Source organism: Bidens hawaiensis, unplaced genomic scaffold, assembly GCF_021521415.1.
Source record: "Bidens hawaiensis isolate Kalapana, Puna unplaced genomic scaffold, B.hawaiensis_p1.1 tig00019386_1, whole genome shotgun sequence".
NCBI lineage: Eukaryota > Viridiplantae > Streptophyta > Magnoliopsida > Asterales > Asteraceae > Bidens > Bidens hawaiensis.
Window position 1 is genome coordinate 344,533 of NW_027492945.1, and position 23,730 is coordinate 368,262.

General features: G+C 36.3%; 2 protein-coding genes and 1 pseudogene across 2 annotated transcripts; 2 read left to right on the plus strand and 1 right to left on the minus strand.

Annotated features, from left to right (window-relative positions):
* Window positions 1-8,423: 8,423 nt before the first annotated feature.
* Window positions 8,424-11,349, plus strand: LOC143558284 (receptor-like protein 6; annotated as a pseudogene).
* Window positions 11,350-14,913: 3,564 nt separating this feature from the next.
* On the minus strand, window positions 14,914-15,357 carry LOC143558285 (uncharacterized). Its single transcript, XM_077047140.1, has one exon. The coding sequence runs from the start codon at window positions 15,355-15,357 to the stop codon at window positions 14,914-14,916; it is 444 nt and encodes a 147-aa protein (XP_076903255.1).
* A 6,808-nt stretch (window positions 15,358-22,165) lies between these two features.
* On the plus strand, window positions 22,166-23,416 carry LOC143558286 (F-box/FBD/LRR-repeat protein At2g04230-like). The gene has a single exon (XM_077047141.1). It carries the CDS (start codon window positions 22,166-22,168, stop codon window positions 23,414-23,416), a length of 1,251 nt encoding a protein of 416 aa, XP_076903256.1.
* The last annotated feature ends 314 nt before the right edge of the window (window positions 23,417-23,730 follow it).

Genomic DNA, 23,730 nt, shown 5'->3' on the forward strand with positions numbered 1-23,730 from the left:
ATCTAACGCTCACATTGGATGATCGACACGAAAATGAAATTAAATATAAAGTGTTGACCATTGAGGCCTCTTATAGGAGCTGGTACCATCGCGTGGGTTCAATAACGGGATGTGACACATCTTTTAATTTGTCTTCGTTAAGTTACAACTTTTGAACGAACTACCTATTATTATATTCTAAGCACTGACTATGCTAATAAGTTATCTAAGTTTATGATTAAACTTCAATACGGACAAAAGCGATAGATGGATTCCAAACTATCGACATAATGCTTTGGGTGCGGTTTGGATTGCAAGCAACGTCTTGAAACACAAAGGCTTGTTTAGCCACATTACGTGACCATGAGGATACTTCCCACACATTAGGCTTCCCACTTTCCTTATTGCTAAACGAACAATATGTAGGGAAGGCTCCCAAGTAAAAAAGCATAAAATAACAAGAAAATCAAATATTCCACCCATCTGAAGAGAAACATTCTAAGGAATTGAAATAGATCAACACCCATTAAAAAAGTATTTATGACATAGGTATATCAACAAATTAGATGCTGGTTATGCAAATACATTTTCAAAATGAAGAAATACGTTTGGACAAATGATATCTTAATACATGTTCATCAAGAAACCCCAATATCTTGATCAAGGCCGAAGTATGGCTGTGTCTCGGAAGACGGATCTTCATTAGTACTATCTGGCCAAGTCACTAGAGTTGGATCTTCATGCGGAAAGTCTGTCAAGAATCACGGAGGTAGATCTTCGAAAAAGTTGTTTACCCAAGTCATCGGATCAGTAGGGTCATCAAGGCTGTCTGTTGAAGTCGGTGTATATGGATCCGTTCCCATCGTGTTATCACCACCGTTGTTGTCCGAATAAGGCCCAGCGTGTTCTCTTGCAAATTGTTGAACAAAAGTTTCAACTGCTCTACCTGACCTCCTAAGGTTAGAGTTTATTCTCATGTGCATAATGTTGTCAACAGGTTGCTGAGATGGCTTAGGAGGAAATGGCCGACGACTCCCATCAATGTTGTTAACTGGTTGCGGTAAAGTTTGAGGAGGAAATGGCTGATCACACCCATCAATGTTGTTAAGTGATTGCTGATACGTTGTAGACATAAACCTCACTGGTGTAGCAATCTCAACATCTATTGTCGAGTCTGGGAAGTGTTCTGGTCCATTAGGTAAATTACCTGCCGATACTCTTCGTTTTCTAGTTGGAGGTTCATCATCAATTTGGTTTTGTTCTTGATTCCGTCTGTTCTGAATTTTTCTGGACTGTTTATTGTTTTCAGTTAGGATCATCACCGGCGCCTTCTTGTAAACTTCGCACAACACACAATCACTTAGCTACAAAAACAAGGAAAGTTGGCCATGCTAGAATCATATGACGGACATGTTAAGAAATTACACACGTATACATACCTTGTTTCCATCGCTTCCGATAGGGAGATTCGGATCATTGGTGGTATACTCATGCATTAGCCATGACGTCTTTTTCCCCTTGTCATCATAATAAGCTAAACTTCTTTTACTTCCAACCGCTTCTCTCGCTTTATTATAAACCGTTGTATATCTCTGTGATGCTTTCCAAGATCCAAAGTTCTTGGTTTTTCTGTTAGGTAAGTCCCCTTTTGGATATTTTCTATCTCTAGATGTCAGAAAGTACCACTTGTTTTCGTGCGATAAGTATCGTTCTGTCATCAAGAAAACATTCAAATTAATTGTGTTAAAAGAAAAAAAATACAAAACAAGAAACGATCAAGATTAATTATACTCTTATTTAAGGTCATATGTACATGTTAATTAAAGGGTGGGAAGTTGTTACTAACTAGACAGTTCTTGGGGATGGTAGTCGTAAAGATTGACCTCGTGTAACCGGCACTTAGGGTGGTTTCCAGTTTGTATCTTCTTTTTCAAATAGTGGACGATGAGATCGTAGTCCGTCGGACAAAAGCAATAGCCGGGTTCCAGACTATCGGCATAATCAGGCTCTTCTTGTCTACTAGATCGAATGATTTGTTGTTCACCGTCCATTTAGATTGATCTGGGTGACAAAAATTTTGATGAGACTTAGAATGAATAAGGGGAAAAGATTATATAAGTAGTGTCATGAAAAAATTGACTTTTAATTACTGGATTTCGTTATTCACGGCCAAAGTCTCGCTTATTGTCGTTCTAAGGGTTTTGGGTAATATAAGATAGTCGGTGTTTGTATTTTAAAATTTTAAATGTCATATTATGCAAGGAAGTAGTGATATGTGCAAGTGATATAGTTTATTTTTAATGAGATTTGAGTATTCTGTTCCTGGAGATATCATTTTTAGATAGAGTTAAGTGTCATTTTAGTGTCTGTGGTTTGGCCAACTACGTAACTTTAGTACCTATTCTTTATTTTGTGCAAATGGCTACCTCAGTTTCAAAATACTTGCATTTTTAGTACTTTTTTCTAACCCCGTCTATTTTTCCGTTAAGTTAGGGATAATTTGGTAACTTCGTTATTTTCTTTTCTTTTAAATGCTTATATCTTGTAAATCCTAAATCTCCAAATCATAACATTAAAATTCAAACCCTAAATCCCCAAATATCGTAAAAATTTAAACCGTATGATGATATGGAGAAAGGGTCGGGGGATTTAGGATTTGGATTTTGATGTTATGATTTCGGGATTTAGGGTTTACAAGATATAAGCGTTTAAAAGAAAAGAAAAAGACAAAGAAAATAACGAAGTTACCAAATTATCTCTCACTTAACAGAAAAAATAGACGGGGTTAGAAAAGAAGTACTAAAAATGCAAGAAACTGAGGTAGCCATTTGCACAAAATAAATAATATGTATTAAAGTTGCGTAGTTGGCCAAACCACAGGTACTAAACTGGTACTTAACTCTTTTAGATAACATGATTTAATTTAGATTCTAACTAGTTTTAAAAATGCAAGTGATATATCAAGTCCCGTAATTCAAGTCCCATATCGATAATCAACACACAAACTAAACAAATAACTCGCGTTTATATTAATAATAAAATATGACTCTAAAAACTGATTACAAACCCTCAAACCCTAACTCGGTTTGACTCTTTAACTCGGTTACATCTAGATGAACCCTAACTCGGTTACATCTCGTGTGTGCCTCTTGGATGAACCCTAACTCGGTTGCATCTCACACCACCACAATCTATAATGTCTAACCATGACATGTTTATATAGACTTAACCTAACTTGTTATCAAAGGCATTACCTATTATAATTACAGTACAATTAGGAAACATAATGTAATTAGGAAACATAACCAGTTATACCAGCTTGTCAATATTAGTCCCTCAAGTTCACCGACTTGTGACTTAGAGTCTGAAATTACTTCCAACTATCACCCCCTAATTTCTGACTCTAAATAAGTGGTCATTCAACTCCGAGCATGTCTCTTTTGCCCTGTTTGATTTAACCCATGAACTTGACCTTCTCGGTTTTCACAACCATCTACGCCTTGATATCCCCGGAACTTTTCTTGATCCATAGATGTGTTCTTCGACTCCCCCGAACCCGACTACCTCTGTGACCCTGTCCCCCAACCATTCATTCGGTCGTATGAAAACGCATAACCACTCCTTTGGTTACGATTCCGGTCATCTAATCGAGCAGACATCAATCTTCCTTGATCATCTCCTGTTCCCGAATCAAACCACAAGCACATCGTTTAAATCAATAGACTGGCCAAACATAACTCGTTTAACCCTTGTAAAATCGAACTCCAAGTTAAACGCGCTTGTCCAACCCCTTGCTCCAGTCCGTCGGAACAATATGAACAAATCAATTCCGAACAACTTTTCAGAACCGAAATCGCTTGCTCGTAAAATAAAGTATATCAAACCCTGGTTAATACCTAACTCGTTTAAGCCAATAAAATATGAACATTGAATTGAACCATCCTGTTCAACACAAATAAAAACTAATAATAATGATCAAACCGTCTTATGTAACCTATAATAATAAGTTCAAGCCGTTGAACCAAAAGAAAGAAAATAAAACACCTTTTTTTTCCTTCTTGAACTCCTCGTGAACCAAAAAAATAAACTTTTTAAATTTTGTTTTATCCTCACGATAGGAAGCAGTAGTCACCACACAAATATTTTGCCCTTTTCACTTCTCACACCTTTAATAATATACTTTAATTACAAAACCATATCACTGTAGAAACTAGTTTCCGATGCAAGATTTTTTTTCCCACAGCAGAATCCCGATTAGAAACCCTTTGTTTCTGAGATGTTGCTGAACGAACAACCTAATCGTTGCGCCGCCGTAACAGTACCCACACCGCTGCTCCTATGTATCGGTACAAACCCAACTTGGTCCGATATTCGCCGATTGATAGCTCCTTTCAAGCCATCAATCGCCGCCAATCACTATACCGTTGATCTGCCTCACTGCCGATCAAAGTTAACTCGATTATCGATTTCTTGAACTTGGCTCTGATATCGATTCAAGTCCTGTAATTCAAGTCCCTTATCGATAATCAACACACAAATTAAACGAATAACTCGCGTTTATATTAATAAGAAAATATCACTCTAAAAACTGATTACAAACCCTCAAACCCTAACTCGGTTTGACTCTTGATGAACCCTAACTCGGTTACATCTAGATGAACCCTAACTCGGTTACATCTAGATGAACCCTAACTCGGTTACATCTCGTGTGTGCCTCTTAGATGAACCCTAACTCGGTTGCATCTCACACCACCACAATCTATAATGTCTAACCATGACATGTTTATATAGACTTAACCTAACTTGTTATCAAAGACATTACCTATTATAATTATAGTACAATTAGGAAACATAATGTAATTAGGAAACAAAACCAATTATGACCAACTTGTCAATATTAGTCCCTCAAATTCACCAACTTGTGACTTAGAGTCTGAAATTACTTCCAACAATATATGTTAAAAAAAATATAAATCACGTTCTATCTGAAATAAATAGACAAAATGTACTACAAGTTTATGAAACAAAATTCATACATACAAACATATATATACAAAACTAGAGAAAATTATCAAAATGACTCTTTTGACCCACTAGATTCCATGAACTTCCACGGAATTCAAATGTCCCTATAAATTAATATCCTCAAATGGAACAAAGTTTTCGAGAAATAGTAGCGGCAAATTCACTGCTAATGCAAATGCGTCACTAATACCTTATTGACACCGCCAATCTAAGTTGTCGCCACTAAGGCTTCACTAGAGATTTTGTTGAAAACTTTCTGCCATTCGGGAGACGGAATTTTTACGTTTCTTACGCAACAAAACACGATTAATTTGCACAGGTGTTTGAATATGTAAAAGAAACAAAAACGATATTAATTTCTCATTGAAATGGATATTACGATATAAAAACTTCTATAAACACGAGATGTACGCGTTGTCGGAGCTCTGGCGTCTTTTCCCATGATTGGTCTAGAAGACTCGCCATAAATAATAAGTGATGCAGAGCACGAGCACAAAGTATAAACTGTTGGGTCAATTGTTGTTTGGCCCAAGTGTAAGGCCCAACCCAAGAATTAGGGTTTTATAATATTTAGTAATGTCTTGACTAGCAAGTTAGGTTAGCTTATATAAACCGAGTTATGGTTAGGCATTATAGAGGGTGAACAAGATGTAACCGAGTTAGGGTTCATCTAGATGTAACCGAGTTAGGGTCTATCAAGAGTCAAACCGAGTTAGGGTTTGAGAAAGTTGTAACAAGTTTTTAGAGTTATATTTTTTGATTAATATAAACGAGGGTTATTCGTTTAATTCGTGTGTTGATTATCGATCCGTGACTTGAATTGGTATCAGAGCGGTTACGCTCTTAGAGTTTGTCAATCAAAGTCGTGATTGATAAGGAGGCAAGACGTAAATCAAAGTCGTGATTGATGCGGAGGGTTTGGTCAAGTACGTGATTGTATGGATTTATTAGAAGGTAAAAAGGAATTTGATGTTTTACTTTTGTAGCTCTACGATCATAAGGAAAAAAGTGGGAAAACACAAAAGTCAAACACAAGTGTATGTTGCGATTGAAAGAAAAAGAAATATTAAATCAAACAAGTTGGTTTGATTGGTGAGGAGGCAATTTAAGGAAAAAAAAGGTTTTATTTCTTTATTGGTTAAACAAGCACGGTTTGACCACCACCATTGATTGTTTATTTTATTGAGTTGGACAAGCGTATTTAATTCAGAGTTTTGTTTTGTTTTTTTTGGTTTGAACGATTTATCTTCTGACCTAAGGATTTGATTTGTTGAATCGAACCAGGTGCTCACTAAGAAGATCAAGATGACTGATGCTCACTCGATTAGATGACCAGGATTGCAGCCAAAGGAGTGGTAATGTGTTTTCACAGTGGCAGATCTAGGAATATTTTTCAATGGGTTCACTGTTTGGGTCGGTATTACGGTTCGGGTCGTTCTAACTGCTCGTGTCGCTTCGATGGCTCGATTCAATTCGACGGTTTCGGGTCGATTCAGTGTACCAAGAATGGGATTTTACTAAAGATCATATTTGTTTCCTCAAATTAATGACCAAAACATTCTTTTAGAAAGGCTAAGCCTATCTCTCTTTCTATGTAATACATAGCAATCCGATTTGCATGCTAGCTAAGTTGTTGGGCCAAGCATAAGATAGTAAGATACACATACCAATGACTAAGTAATCAGTTATAAAAAAATTAAAGAATCTACTGCAAGTGGGAATTGAACCCGGGTTCTCACAATAATAAAGCAAGGTTTTTACCATTAAACCATGGTTCAACTTTGCTTATTTGTTCACTTACAATTTATATGTGGGTTTACTATCATATTTTATATAGGCATTCTATATAAAATCCGAAACTCGGTGGGTTTCCGTGAACCCATACCCAATTAACTAGATCCGCCCATGCGTTTTCATACGACCGAGTGTGGTTAGGCATTATAGAGGGTGAACAAGATGTAACCGAGTTAGGTTCATCTAGATGTAACCGAGTTAGGGTTTATCAAGAGTCAAACCGAGTTAGGGTTTGAGAAAGTTGTAATCAGTTTTTAGAGTTATATTTTCTGATTAATATAAACGAGGGTTATTCGTTTAATTCGTGTGTTGATTATCAATCCGGGACTTGAATTGGTATAACCGCTCTTGGAGTTTGTCAATCAAAGTCGTGATTGATAAGGAGGCAAGACGTCAATCAAAGTCGTGATTGATACGGAGGGTTTTGTGAAGTACGTGATTGCAGGGATTTATTAAAAGGTAAAAAGGAATTTGGTGTTTTACTTTGGTACTCTAAGATCACAAGGAAAAAAGTGGGAAAACATAAAAGTCAAACACAAGTGTATGCTGTGATTGAAAGAAAAAGAAATATTAAATCAAACAAGTTGGTTTGATTGGTGAGGAGATAATTTAAGGAAAAAAAAGGTTTTATTTATTTATTTGTTAAACAAGCAGGGTTTGACCACCACCATTGATTGCTTCTTTTATTGAGTTGGACAAGCGGATTTAATTCAGAATTTTGTTTTTTTCTGTTGAACGAGTTATGTTCTGACCTAAGGGTTTGATTTGTTGAATTGAATAGGATGCTTACTAAGAAGATCAAGATGACTGATGCTCACTCGATTAGATGACCAGGATTGCAGCCAAAGGAGTGGGAATGCGTTTGCATACGACCGAGTGAATGGTTGGGGACAGGGTCACAGAGATAGTCGATTTCGGGGGAGCCGAAGAACACATCTATGGATCAAGAAAAGTTCCGGGGAGATCAAGGCCAAGATGGTTATGAAAACCGAGAAGGTCAAGATCATGAGTCAAATCAAACAGGACAAACGAGACATGTTCATGGGAGTTTGCTATCGTCTCACTCATTTTCAACTTTATTTTTTGTTTTGCTTTGAGTGATTTGTTTCCGTGTGTTTTTCTTTTCTAGTTTTGTACTTACTTTTTGGGGGTTACTTTTCTGGATTGGCTTGTACGATTGTCTCATCGTATCTACTTTCTTATTGACCAGGTTTATTTATAAAAAAAGTTCTGTTAAAAATAATCCGTAGGAGCTAAAATGGACACTTCACTTTAGATAGCAAGTTGCAATTGATATCTTGATTGATAATATTCAAACACCAAGAAAGACAAGAGGAAGAAGTCACATAGAGTGTTTGGAATCAGTCCACCAAAGTATTATAACCACAACTAAATTAAATACAACATATAATTACAATTATAACAAAATAATCTTCAGCAAAGTAAGTGAATGATCGTTCACAATCAATTACTAGCCCACCACTACTTTCATCACATTTTCTCCGTCGTTCATTTCTTATCTTGTAACGATTGAGTGTTTAATATACAAAATAGTCTCTCTATATAAACAAAACTGTAACTTCTACAAATAATCAAGTTATCAAATTAAACCTAGCAACTTCTTCATGGCTTTCAGTTTCATGCAAATCATCTCCTTTGTATACTTATTAGTCATTAGCCCGTGTATTAGTTCATTATTAAGCCATCATAAAGAGTGTTCAGCATTGTTTGAATTTAAGCAAAGCTTTCTACATCGACCTTATGCTTCATTTGATGCTGGAAGGTTTCAAAAGCTTGACTCTTGGAGGAAGATCACAAGCAACACATCAGATCATGATTTTGATTGTTGCTTGTGGGATGGTGTAGTTTGTAGCAATAAGGGCCATGTGATTGGGCTCGATTTGAGCCAAAGCTCTCTCCGCGGACCTATCAAGTCCAATAGTTCACTCTTCAGCCTTGTTCATCTTCAAATGCTTAATCTCTCTATGAACGACTTTGTTGAATCGCAAATTCCATCTGAAATAGCTCGTCTTAAGAAACTAAGAAGCCTTGATCTATCTTATTCGAGCTTCAGTGGTCAAATCCCGATTAAAATCACGCACTTGATGCAGTTTAGTTTGTTGGATCTGTCATGGAATCCGCTAAAGCTTCCAAGTACTAGTTTTGAGGTTTTGCTGCAAAACTTGACTAAACTCGAAACACTACATCTCTCAGGTGTTGACATCAATTCATTCATACCTCCTTTCTTGTCTAACTTTTCTTCTTTGAGGTCAATTGATCTTCAAGGTTGTCGGCTTCGAGATTGGTTTCCGTCAAAAATATTTCATTTACCCAATCTCAAATATCTTGATATGAGCGAAAACCCAAACCTCACTGGTTCATTACCTGAATTTCAAAACAACAACTTACTTGAGCATTTGGATCTGGGAGCCACAAGTTTTGTTGGGAGTATACCACAATCCATAAGCAAACTAAACCATTTGGTATACTTGTCCCTTTATGCATGCTATTTCTCTGGATGCATCCCACGTTCTCTCTCTAACATGACCCGGCTGACTCTCTTGATACTTGGTGAAGATGAGCTCATGGGCTTAGTTCCTACATTGCCAAGACGTCTTTCAAACCCTGTTGGTTTGGAAGTTTGTGAAAAGGGACGCATACATGAATGGTTATGCCGACTGACAAACCTTGAAGTGTTGAGTCTAGTTTATATCAACATATATGATGAAATTCTGCCTTCTCTTTCGAATCTTACCAAACTTAGTGCTGTTACAATGCGGCAAAATTCTATCTATGGTCATATCCCATCTTCTTTTATGAACCTTACCAAATTAACTATCATAGACAAGGAGAAATTTCAAGCTCGTTTTCCAATTTCAAATGTCTCGAATGTCTTACCCTAGAAGATAACAGTTTTAGCGGCAGACTGGACCTTGGTACGTTTGTAGGACTCACCAAACTCAGGGTTTTGTTGTTAGGTTATAAAAAAGTATCATTAGTCGACACCAACTACACCAATCTGACCGTGTTACCAGAATTGATTTATCTAGGACTCTCATCATGGAACTCGAGAGAATTTCCAATCTTTTTGCACTCCCAAACAAAATTGGCAATCTTAACTCTTAGCAACAACAACATTACCGGCCTTGTCCCAGAGTGGATTTTGAATAATACCAAAGAAACATTACAGATTCTTGATCTTTCAAACAACTTAATCACTGGATTTCATAGGCAACCCCATTTTCTCCCATGGGTTCGTTTGGAAGAATTCAAGATCTCGTATAATCAGCTACAAGGAAGAATTCCAGTTCCACCGCTAACCACGGTTATTTACGATGTCTCAAACAATAAACTAATCGGTGAAATACCACCACTGATATGTGAAATGAAATCCCTTCAAGTGTTAGATTTGTCTTCTAACAACATGACTGGAATGCTTCCTCCATGTTTAGGCAACTTTGCCAGTTTGTTGTAAGTTTTGGATTTAAAAAGAAATAACTTCCATGGGCCAATGATGAATGCCTTTACTCAAAGAAGTCTGGTGAAGAAAATTGATTTGAGTGAAAATCAATTTACAGGTCAACTGTCAAAATCATTGACTAATTGCACCAAATTAGAATTTCTCGATGTTGGAGGTAACTCTTTCAAAGACGTCTTTCCATTTTGGTTGGGAACTCTTGCTAAACTACAAGTTCTCATTTTACAATCCAATAAGTTTTTTAGTGTGATTCAAGGTCCGGCTACAATTGGCTCACCATTCCTCAAGTTACGCATCATAGACATTTCCAACAATGGTTTTAGTGGACAACTGCAACAAAAGTTATTTCAAACATGGAATGCAATGAAATCGTTTAATGTTAGAAAATCCTCTGTTATGGAAATATATCTGCATATTGACCCAAAGTCGAATTTTCTAGTGAGGTACTCGATGACGCTAACAAACAAAGGTGTCAAGATGGAGTACCCTAGTATTTTAAACATCTTCACAGTTATTGATCTCTCTAGTAACAAATTTGAAGGGTTGATCCCAGAATCACTGTATTATCTACATGGGATTCAATCCATTAATCTTTCAAATAACCATCTTACAGGTCGTATCCTCCCATCTTAAAGAATCTTGAATCTTTGGATCTCTCCCAAAACAAGCTAGCAGGGGAAATTCCTCACGAATTGTCACAACTTGGTTTCCTTGAAGTTTTTAATGTGTCATTCAATCATCTTCATGGGGCCATACCTCAAGGGAAACAATTAATTACATTTGAGAACAACTCCTACATGGGTAATCCCGATTTGTGTGGAACACCTTTATCTAAGAAATGCCAAATTTTAAGGACACTAACGCTTCCACCGAAGAACATTGAGTGTGGGTCTTTCTTCCCAGGTGATAAAACTAATTGGGTGATCATGTTGTTAGGAGTTGGAAGTGGGTTTGTAATTGGAATTGTTTTGGGGAACTTACTTTATGGTAAGCATGGTGATTGGGTCATTGAGTCATACGAGATGAGGAAGCACAGATGGGTAAAGCCAATAAGAAACACAAGGAGAAACTAACAACATCCACAATTGAGGTTTGATGATCCTTTGAAGGGATGAGATTTTTTTCCTGAAAACCCGTACCCGTACCTGTATCCGTACCTGTACGTGTGTATCGGGTACCGGTATGGGTACCCAAATTTATTGATTATAGGTACGAGTACGTTCGGGTACATGTATGGGTATTACGGGTGTTGGTACCCGTTTATAATATGTAGGGGCTTTTATTAGGTTTCCAACACTCATGATTTAACTTTCAAACGAGATTTGCAAAACATAATATATATTAGTTGAATAAGTTCATTCTCAATCTATATGTGTATATTTATATATTGTGTATTCGTATATTTTTATTTCATGTATGTGTAATTGTGTATATCATTAAATAACATGTATTATTTTTATCTCTTGTTTTTCTATAGAAATTGAGGATAAAATAAACAAAGAAAAGGAAAAAGGGAAAATGGAAAGATGACTAGCGAAGATTAAACGAATGTTGACTTTCTTTGTATAAGTTAATTTTGGTTTATAGATTTTGATAAAAAAAATTTGATACTTTGCATGTTTTGGTATTCATAACTTGATTTTGAATGAATTTTATATTATGGTTGATTTGTTTCATTTTTAGTTTTGGTATTATGTTTTGGTTGCGGCATTACGGTTATAGTTGTGGTATTACGGTTTTGGTATTATAGATAATTGATTGTCGGCATCGTACCATTACCGATACCTAGTTTAGTGGAGATTTAAAAAAAAAGAACAAAGGAGTATAAAGCGAGTACCGTACCCAAAGTACCTGTACCCGTACCAAATAATTCGGGTATGCGATTTACTGATTTTAGGTACAGGTACTTTCGGGTATAGGTACGGTACGGTCCCGATCTCATCCCTACTCCTTTGTAGATATTTGTTGAGTTTGTCCGGTAAGTTTATATTATATACACGTATATGTCTATTAATAATAATAATAATAATGCATTAAATGTATTTATTTTGTTATAAAACATGATAACTAATTAGTTTTCTAGTTTATAAGTTTGACAAAAATTAACAACTATATAATGAAAAGCTAATGTATGAAAAATTGATCACTGAGTCAAGGTTACGCATTGATTTAAATTTAATGGATCATTTAATGAAAAATTTTATTTGGGTTTATTAGATTTAAATAATCCTTAATGAATAGAATTGACTGATAATAATCCTTATTCATTTTATCATAAATGGCGATCCCAAATTTTAAAAAAGTTGGCCCAATGCCCCCCCCCCCCCCCCACACAAATAAAAGGACTTTGACATTATATTTTTTTTCCTATTCGAACTAATGTTTTAGGGCTTTTGATCAGAAAAAGAATACGAGTCGATTGATGTATAACTTAACTTGAAACGTGATCCAAACGACTTGAGTTTTGTTAGTTAAAGCAGTGTTTCGTCGTTTTGGAGCATTGTTTTGTCGTTTCGAAGCATTGTTTCGTCGTTTTGGTGATTTGAAAAGTACATATTCAATACACTAGTTAGTCGTCAAAATGATTCAATCTCAAAATAATTACTCCATCCATCCCATTAGAAGTGTCATGGTTTGAAAAATACAAAGTTCAATATAGATTAAATGATTACTCTTTTTCGCTTACCAAATGACAACAATGCCCTTGTAAATTGCGTCTATCAATATTATTTATTAATGCTGGTTGTGTGTGTTTAAGGGTAAACTTGGAATTGGCTAATAAATTTTGAAAGTGAACATTTATAATGGGACAAATAAAAAAGGAAATATGGAAACTTTTAATGGGATGGAGGGAGTAACACATAACATACTATTTCCAAACTATAAACATCGATCTAAGACCAGTTGATGCAAACTGAAATCCTAGTTCATATATAAGAATTAAGATGGAAATAAATAGTACAACAAACTAGTTGAGATTTACAATGTGGCTAGTATTCAGACTCGGGAGAAATTTTTATAGGCATCCCTTTGGAAAGAAACGGGAACGGATCCATGAGAATAGGCTCATCGGCTATATCACCAGCCAGTTATATCGTGTTACATCATAATGCACAAACACAATAATATTAAGCTTTGGTAGCCTGAGCATGACAACCTTGGCCCTCCACCAAATGGTATAAAAGCATAAGCTTGGACTGGATCCGCAAATCTACTCAGGTTGAAACTTATCGGATCTACAAAATACTTTTCATCATAATGTGTTTTGTATTTCGTCCAAATCATGAGATTGCTCGTCTAAAGAAATTAAGAAGCCTTGTTCTATCTCAGTTGGCTTCACCTGAAAAATCCCGATTGAAATCTCCCACTTGATGCAGTTGACTTTGTTAGATCTATCATGGAATCCATTAAAGCTTCAATGCCCTTGCTTTGAGGATTTGCTGCAAAAGTTGACTAGTCTTGAACAACTGCATCTCTTAGGTGTAGGCATTGACAACAGTCATTCATGCCTCCTTTCTTGTCTAAGTTTTCTTCTTTGAAGTCAATTGATCTACAGAGTTATCGGCTTTCTTTTTAATCCAATACATGTAGTATATTAATCACTCGTCATCAATAAGTACAAGGGACGTGATGTAATTAGTTGAAAGTATGTTTAAGTATGTATAAAGTCTTTGGGTTAGAGTGTCCATATGTAAAGTTTGCAACTTGCAAAACACGTGTATGTTGTTTTGTGGTTCTTGAAAGGTTGCAACCCTAATCATCATGTCTTTTGGTGATCTATAAATATATAGGGGCTGCATCAGAACGTTTAGATCATTCAATCTAAGTTCAAGTTATCAATAAAGATTGTTGATCATATCTTATTGTTCATCATATTTCTTTATTAATTCAATATCAAAGACCAAGTTTGGGCCAACAATATAGACAACAAATTGGTTGAGTTTCCTAAACAAAGAAGTAAGTTATTTCATGTTAGAGAGTGAACTTGGGATGCAACCGGAGAAATAACATGCTATCCGGGCAAATGCCTTAAAGAAATTTAAGCTTGGTAAATTAAAATTTGTTTATGGATATTGATCTACAACATGTATAACGAAAATTGAAGGTATGGCGGTCCAAAAGTAAAAAACTAACACAGCTCCCTAACCTGCTAAGATCAAAGAAAACATGACTACTTAGTCTCACCGCAGAAAGGGGTCTCCTGCGATCAACCTCTGGAGTGAGAATCGGTTATATTATACAAGAGGTTATAAGAGGGTAAGTATGGAGATGGAGTAGAGAGATATAGGATAAGTGTGAATGAATGTTACCGTTGGGTGAAGTCCTCTTTTTATAGGCATTGAGAAGCTTTTTTGGGAAGCATAAGCTTCTTAAAAGGAAATGGTCAACTCCTCTTTTAACACATGCAGACAAGTAATACCATTTCAGAGTAACTTGTTTTCTGCTTTTGTCCTGCCATGTCGACATCTATAATTTATGGTATGTTTCAGCTTTATATCATAACAGAGATGACTTTTATGAGGTTTACTGTAGCGAGGAGCTTCCATGGTCAATCTAGAAGCTTTGGTGAGGAAGCTTTGAGCTTCTTTGTCTAACAGCTTGTGATTGTTGCTTCTTAACTTCTAGGTTTCCCTGGCCTATGGGTGAGTAAGGGTATCCACGTCATCAATCATGAATCCGACAACCTTCCAAAGAGCCAAACGAGCCTCAAAGACATCAACAATCTTACACCAATTGCTTATTTTATTCGTATTCGCTCCCACTAATATACCCAAATACTCAAACGGAGACGACCCCGACTTGAAGCCCATCATAGAAGCCATCTCCGCCAATTCATTTCCACTCGTACCGAGCCCAAAAAGGTTGGACTTATGAATATTAGCCTTAAGGCCAGAACACGCATGAAAACACCTCAATATCCTCACCATATTAGCCACATTGAGACGAGACCATTCACCCAAAATTAGGGCATCATCAGCATAAAATAAGTGCGAAACAACTGGACCATCCTTTGCCAAAGTTAACCCTTTGAATTCCCCTTCTTCAATGGCTTTATAGATCTTGCACGAAAGCGCCTCCATAACAACCAAAAATAAAAAATAAGATAGAGGATCCCCTTGACGCAGCCCCTTTTCACTTTGGAATTTAGAAGTAGGCGAACCGTTAACAAGAATGGCCGATCTTGCTGAATGTAAGACACCTATTATCTAATTACACCACCTCTCAGGAAAGCCTATCTGCTGCAGAATAGAGATCAAGAAACCCCAATTTACATTGTCGCATGCTTTCTCAAAATCTATCTTCAACAAAAAAAATCCTTTTTATCTTTCTTCTTGACATAATCTCATTAATTAATAAGGCCGGTCTAAGATAAAGCGCCCGCTCAGAAAGCCCAACTAAGTATCAGAAATAATTGAATCCATAACCTTCTTCAAACGAGCCTCTAAGACCTTCGAGATCACTTTACTAATAATACCAACCAAAGTGATAGGTCTGTAATCTTTCAGGCTGACCGATTTCTTACATTTTGGGATGAGAGTAATAAAGGCAGAACTGCAACCTCTATTAATCACACCTGTATAAAAAAATTCTGTGAAAATACCAGAGAAATCCTCTTCAAAAAAACTCCAAAACCTGCGAATAAAATTAAAATTAAACCCATCGGGACTAGGAGCTTTATCTGCACCACAAGAAAACACTGCCTCCTTTATTTCCTCCTTAGAGAAAGGTTGAATAAGGTCGTCTACAAAGTTCAAAGGAGCCTTCTTAATGTTATCACAACGAAGAGTAGGTCTAACACGAAGAGCTTATGAGAAATGCTCCCTGAAGAACTTGAGAATCTCCCGTTTGACTAAGCTAGGCTTAAACCCAAACACCATCCACCAAAATCCCCTGAATAGCATTAACAACCTTCCTACCATTAATCACACCATGAAAATAAGCTGTGTTGTCATCCCCATGCATAACCCAACGAACACGAGACCGTTGTTTCAAATATTTCAATCTATGTAGTTCCAACTCTTCCAACCCATTTTTACACTCAGCCCAGACCCATTCCTCTTCCTCAACCAGATCTCTGTGTTCCATAGTAGCTTCAAGACTCTCTAACTCCACCTTCAAAGTGCATGACTCTTCTCCTTCAGTGACGTCCTGTCTAACCTTCCAATTCCGAACTAAATTCCTAAGAAACCGAAACTTGTTAGATAAAGCAACATCACGAGAACCCGCTGACTGATAACGATCCAAAGCATTCACCAGCATCTCCTCGCATCCATCCCTATCGAGCCAAGAATTGAACCATCGAAAAGGTCTCGCACCAAAGTTTTTATTAACCAAAGACAAAAGAATCGGGCAGTGATCTGAAAGGTTCCTAGGAAGTGCTCGACAACAAGCCTCAGCCCATCTGTTAAAAAATATCCACACACAAGAAATCTATCCAGTTTACTCATTTTACATTTATTCCCCGCGCCTGTCAAAAAAGTGAATCTTTTACCCTTCATCCCGTACTCCATGAGACAAGCTTCATCAATAAAAGAATTAAAATCCGAAGCACTCGACTGATTGAATTTCGAATTTCTTTTTTATCTTCATTTCGAACAGCATTAAAGTCACCGCAAAGGCACCAAAGGCCTTCCCTACCCCTCATAACAGATAGTAAAGCACTCCAAAGAATACATTTATCCACCGTTTTTTAGGAGCATAAATATTAAGAAAATTTAACTTGGTGTCATCTTCTTTAAGGCGACCAAACACAAGCATGAAGTTCTGATATTTAACAGAGCAATCTTTCAAAACAACACTAGGGTCCCACACCATCAACAAACCCAGATCTGCCTAATGAGTCAACACCTTCCCATTCAAATTTTTTCTACCCCAAAATCGATTAGGTTTAAAATTATTAACATGACTACACAAAGTCTCCTGCAATGCAATAACAGACACACCATTTTCCTCCTTTAACTTTTTAACCCAATTATCTTTCCCAACAACCCCAACACCTTTAGTATTTAAGGATAAAATATTCATTCCAAACCTGCTTGTACACCTTCCTTAGCAATATTCTCCTTAATGAAATCTTCACAGACCTCAACTTGAGCGCCTAGCTTAACACCCACTACAATTGTCGCTTGTGTCTCCGCCTCAATGACACTCTTTGCATTAAAATCACTGTTACCCGAGGATAAAGGAAACCCCTTTCCGACCGAAGACCGACCCTCCTCTTCCTCTGTTCCCAAAGCATGCCCCTCATCATAATCCTCTGAGCTCCACCATCATAATCCTCTTGAATTTGAATCCCTTCCTCATTAAGCCCAAGAAGTTAATCTAGTCCAAAAGGGTCAACACCTTTGGGCTTTTTCCCTATCTTATTCTTTTCTAAGCTACTAGAGTAGCTTGGGCTGGGTCGGCCCACACCTGAGAAAACCTGTTTCTTTTTACGTTTGTTCACATTGCAAATTAAGTCTTCTAGAAACTCATGAACCTCCACTTTATCAAAATCAAATTTGTCTCCGAAAATAAAAACCTCCTCATTAATACCTTCCTTTAAATTCCCAACAATTACGGAAGGGTCAATATTCTGCATTAAAGAGCCTTCCGTTTCCGGACTAACGGAACCGTTACCCTTCTGGCCGGCCATGTCAGCTTTGACACCATCCTCCGGATCATCACCGTCGCCACCTTTGATTCCACCCTCAGCCTCTGCTTCACAATTATCAACATCCATTCCCTCGCCGTCAACCTCCTCCGACACGTCCCAGTCTCCCTCTCCTCCGACACCCAAACCTGAAAACTCTTGTCGCGCCATTGAAGTATAATCTACTCTGCCATCCGCTTAACATCGCCTGTTAACACTCCAATGTATTCATAAGATAGGTCCGAATCATCCCAAACACCTCACTCACCTTGTCTATAACTTCACTTGCAAGCAATTGAAGAACCCCTGTAACTTTAGCCATGCAAGACGTTCATAACCCAAAGTGCCCTCCCAAACATAGACAGACGTTAATTTCCCAATAATCTCTTTGGACGCTTCAAACGCTGTTGTTGCCGAGTCCTTTTCCTCATAGGATATCATCACCATCATACAACCTAAATATTGAACCTTACCTTCGACATGATGCAATTCCTTTTGAATGATTTTGATGTTTTTAAGGTGTCCAAATCAATCATCTTCGCAATAAGGCTCTCCCATGTAGACTCTTATACGCATTAACCCGGTCCTCAACAACAACCACCCGGTACTTCCTGACAGAATCAAGCCTTCCGGTGAGCGCCTCCTTAAAGGATCTTCCATCCAAATTGAACATTGTAGTCATACCCTTATCGGAAGAAAAATCTGTCCCATCTTTCTTTTTAGAACCACCGTGTGTGTCATTGGTAGCCTTGTAACCAATGTTAATTTCACCATATTCCAATGTGAACCTTGCTACATTTGCTCTTAACACTACAAATAAAAAGCCATTTAGCGACACACACTTTTAATGACATTTTGTTTTTTGTGCCACTAATTTAGACTTTTAATGGCACTTTGAGAATACTATATTTGTTTGACAAACGTTTTAGAGGCATTTAAATTATGTGTCACTAATTTATATTTTTAACGTCACTTTGTATTTATCATGACACATTTTTAGTGACATTTAAAATGCTTATGAAATTGTTATGATCACTTATTGAGTAATTATAAAACAAGAATTATTTTACTATAACCAAAAAATTTGACAATGAAATATTTAAAGTAATTTTCAAAATCATTTTATATCCAAATAAATATGATTCTGATAACTAAATGTTAGTGATAATTGATGAGTAAAGTCTAGTTATTTTGATCATAAACATAAGCCAACGAGTAAAGACGAAATTTTAAAATTAAAAATTTATCTCCTTCGAAAATTCAGTATAAAATATTTTCACCCGAATTTGAATATATCCGCTCGAATTTGCAAATTTCCCTCGTTGTTTCTCCAAAAAATTATTGATGTCCCGCTCCTTTGTAAATCACCCAGTTGAATACTAGTTGATGAAGTCATTCTTATGTCTCGAGAAACCCTAATCCCGAGCCGCCAAAGTTTTTTTCAACGACCTCTTCTTTCCGGAATCAGTGAAGTCCTCTCATGATCAATTGGTAAGGCATTCGACGACCCTCACAATCTAATTTAGTCTCACAATGGTCTCGTTATCCTAATTGATTCAACAGGTTCGACACATCCTAATTAAGCTACATATTCTTCATCCTAATATTGTTAGCTTTAAATCACAAATCGCCTTAACTTGACAGATTCACAACCCTAATCGAGTAATTGCTTGAAATCCTAAGACTGGAGTTCATGTTTTTTTACTAGTTTTGACTATGGTGATTTGATAACTGTATAATTTTATTTTGTGTAGGCAAGAACTATTCATCCTGCAGTTTCTCATCTATGAAAAATTTTGTGGTGAGTTTTTGACTTTTAATTTAATTTATTTTTAGTTTGACATATATTTTTTTAATAATGCACATGCTGTATAAATCAGACCCCATATTATGTGCCTTTGTTTTTTGGTTGCTGCATTGAGACAGTTTATGGTGGTGGTCGAAAGGATCATTAGATGAAAATAATGCATGCTCCATTACAATAAATCAAGGTTAGAACCAAATTAGTTATGCCATATAATAGTCATTCTCTTCATACTATTTACTGCATCTGGCCTCATGATAATTGCAAGAATCTTTTTTCTTAAACACTGGTTCGACAATTCAGGGTTTGTCCATGTAATAATTTTTTAGTAACATGATTTGTGTGACCCTTTTTTTAAAGGTTTTATCGTTTTACACTTAAATTTACTTAATGGTGTGAAGAAAATAAACACAAACGTTCCCTTTTGGGTTTGGTTCATTCGATTAACATTGGTTATTTTGGTTTCATGCGCACCACTATGTCAACGTATATGTTTAAAAAGTAGTAAAATATATAATTCTTGTATATTTGTTTTGTAAGGATGAAGGCCCACATAGTCTTTTAGCAAAGAGCTTGGCCTATCAAAGAACGAGATGAGAAAACTTCTTTTCACTGTAGCTCATCGGTTTTAGGTGTACGAAATGTGTTTTAAAACATTTTAATAAATTTTGGTGTTTGTGATAATGAAATTTTAATTATTTTTTCTATTGCTTAGTTGCTTTTGATGGTGTTACGGAGATTTTAGTGTGAGCAAGCTGAAGTCTTCTAGAGGCTATTATGAATATGATCCTCAAAGTGTGGCAAAATGACAAACATTAATCTTCAACGTAAGGCGTCATGAATATTTCTCGGCTCTAATAATCTGTGTGACAAGCCCGCTAGAGAAAGTTCAAGGTTTGTAAATGTATGAGTTAATGGTTTCTCAAAAATTTTATTTATGTATTATGTGTTAATTGTCATTGTAGTAATACTTCAAATCCTAAACCAAAGTGCATTTAGAAGGTTTATATGCTGAGTTTTACTTTGGGCGCCTTTATCTAAATATACGAGTTAGTTATTGTTCTATATAATTTTGGTGATGCTAATTTTTAATATTTGATTTTGCTCAATTTGATGCTTATGTGAAGAGTTTTTGAAAATACAGGAGATGATCTTATTCTAGGAATTATCTTACCGTAAGCTACATTGTATTGAATTTATTTTGTGAACATAGAATTATATAATCCAGATTGATAGGAAACAATGGAAGGTGGTAGAGATGGTGTTGCAACCCTTGTAAGAAGGGACTCGGTTAAGACAAGTGCTAAACATGCTGATGAACCTGGGGATGCCTTCTACTTTTCTAGGGAGAACAAGTGACAAAGTAACAATAGATGACTGACTAGAAACCACATTGGAAGCGATGAGTGCTTTGCTAGTTAATCTTGCAACATTTGTTCGTTTTGTGTTTATATGTTTGATAACTTAGTTTGGCACTTATTGGAAATTGTTTGTAAACATTTGGAATAAGTTTAAGACGATTGAACTTTTAATTAAAGTAACAATATTTTGTTTTTACATTTTATGGTTTTATTCTTATTTTATACTATAAATGATTAATGGAAATTCTATCACTAAAATTAGTATGAAATTTACCTACAAATGATTAGTGACGCAAAATTTTTGCCACAAAATATATTTTTATTGGAAAAAAAAAGTGCCACTAAAAGCTTAAAAAGTTTGTGCGACACAACTAAAAAGTGTCTCTAAAAGGCTTTAGCGTCACCGCTTCTAATGACACTTTATTTGTCTGCCGCACATTCTTATTCGGGACTTTAGTGGCATTTTTTTGTTATTTAATGACACTTTTTGTATGTCACTATACGACATTTTTTTTGTAGTGTAACCAATAGTCACCCATACGAATAGCACAAGAATTCTCACCATCTCTTGTTTGTCTTTCACATCCAACATGGTTACAAAACCAAACCTGTTACCAAATCTATCCCGTTTCCTCGCAATATACAAGTCGAAAATCTCCCCATGTTGTCGAACGAAATCAGCCAAATTGTTACCGCTGCACTTCTTCGGCAATTTTGAGACAAAAAACTTTGTTAAACGACCTTGAATCTTTTCCGGGATGGGTTTCCGTCGGCTGCCCATCGAGTTAATCTTTTCCGGGATGGGTTTCCTTGAATCATTAATATTTGACACAACACTAATAACACGATCATAACAAACTGAAAATTCATTCATATTTTGAATTTTGAAACTATTTTGTTACTTTATGATTTACATTCATAAATCATATAATAAAAATATACACGGTAAGTCGGTAAGTTGTAATAAATTTAATTACTTACCTAAGACATATATATGGTAAGTTCAAAATACACCGTCAAACAAATCAATATATCTTGATTTAATCTTCATCTCCGACTATAATCACATATTTTCATAACTACATACAAGAATGGCGATCAAAAGATTACGTGAAGAACAAGAAACCAAAACCTTGGTGAAAAGATTACATGAAGAACAACAAGAAACCAACACAACAATGGCGGATAGGCTTACGGCATTACCAGAAGACCTACAGTTTCGAATTCTTTCATCTCTTGAAACCGAACAAGCGTTTAAAACCTCGTTGTTGTCGAAAACATGGTCTTCTAAATGGACTTATGTTCCTTTTCTCAAATTCAGTTCCTATAGGTTTAAAAAACTCAATGATTTCGATAAATTCGTTTACGCTGCGTTATCTGTTCGTCGGTCGACTCAGTTGGTTAAACTAAGCTTCACACGCAGTGGAATATGCAGTGCCAAGATCTTGAAAAAGGTTTTTGATTACGCGGTTAAGGAAGGTGTTGAAGAACTCGATGCAAATATTATCCGGGCTAGAAAAGACACGAGTTGGCCGAACATGTCGCTTGCTTCATGGGATTCGTTAAAAAGGTTGAAGCTTGACAGCCTCGAACCCATGTGTTGCTCGTTTTTTGGACCAAGATCTGGATCGTTCAAAAATCTAGCAAATTTGTATCTCAAAAGGGTGATAATTACGGATCTTGATCCGTTTTCAGGGTTTCCCGCGTTAAAGAAGTTAAAGTTGGTTTGTTGTCATCTTCAAACAGATGGAAACACTTTGAAGGTACACGCTCCGTGTCTTTTGGAGTTAACAATTGTGTACTACAGTAAATATGTCAACCGATGTAATCTTACCACTCCAAACCTTGAATACTTCGAGTTTCGGGGGAATAATTTCCCACGGTTTGAAGTTACACTCGGTCTCCCTGTTCTTGAAACGGCGATTATCAAGTACAATGGATTTTGCAAGAAACTTGAAGAGAGGACACTGTTTGATGATCTTATAATGGTGTTTGAGGTTTTATGCAACGTGAAATCACTTACGATTTACTCATCTGTTGTTCATCTGCTCTCGTTGTTTCTAGAGGAGTTGGAGAATCGGTGTTCACCCTTTCGGGATTTGAAGACTTTGGGGGTGGATTTTAGTTTATTTTATCAGCAGAAGTTGTTTGAAGGCAACTGCAGATCGTTTGGTGAAGCTTTTAGATATGTTTTCGATGTGAAACGTTACTTGTTACACAAGTCACCTGGTGCCAATTGCACTATGAGATATCCTGGTGAGCAGAAAGCACAACGTCTACATTCTCCATGTTCAAACGCGCATAAATGCGTTTGCAGGCCATTCAATACAATTATACTGTGATTAGCAAACATTCCATGATTGAACTAGCTAGAGATATTGATTTGTAAACCGTGAACCTCACTATTGCAATTTAATGAAAGTTATTTCTTTTTTACTACTGTTAATATTTATATATCATAATTGTTACATGATATCTATTTCCTTATTGTTATGTTATGTTAAGTAAGATTGTTTCGCCCCAAGCAAAGCAATTGTGGTATAGTTCTTTTACTTATAATCTTCATATGCTCCATCAAAATTAATCGTACATTTAAGTGCCTATAGTGTCAAAGGTGTTATCTTTTATTTGGGAGAATTTCATAAGCATTGGCCTT

What these genes read in the sequence shown, in the direction of transcription:
- LOC143558285 (XM_077047140.1), bottom strand. Translation starts at nt 15,357, where the DNA reads ATGGAGGCGCTTTCGTGCAAGATCTATAAAGCCATTGAAGAAGGGGAA.
- LOC143558286 (XM_077047141.1), top strand. Translation starts at nt 22,166, where the DNA reads ATGGCGATCAAAAGATTACGTGAAGAACAAGAAACCAAAACCTTGGTG.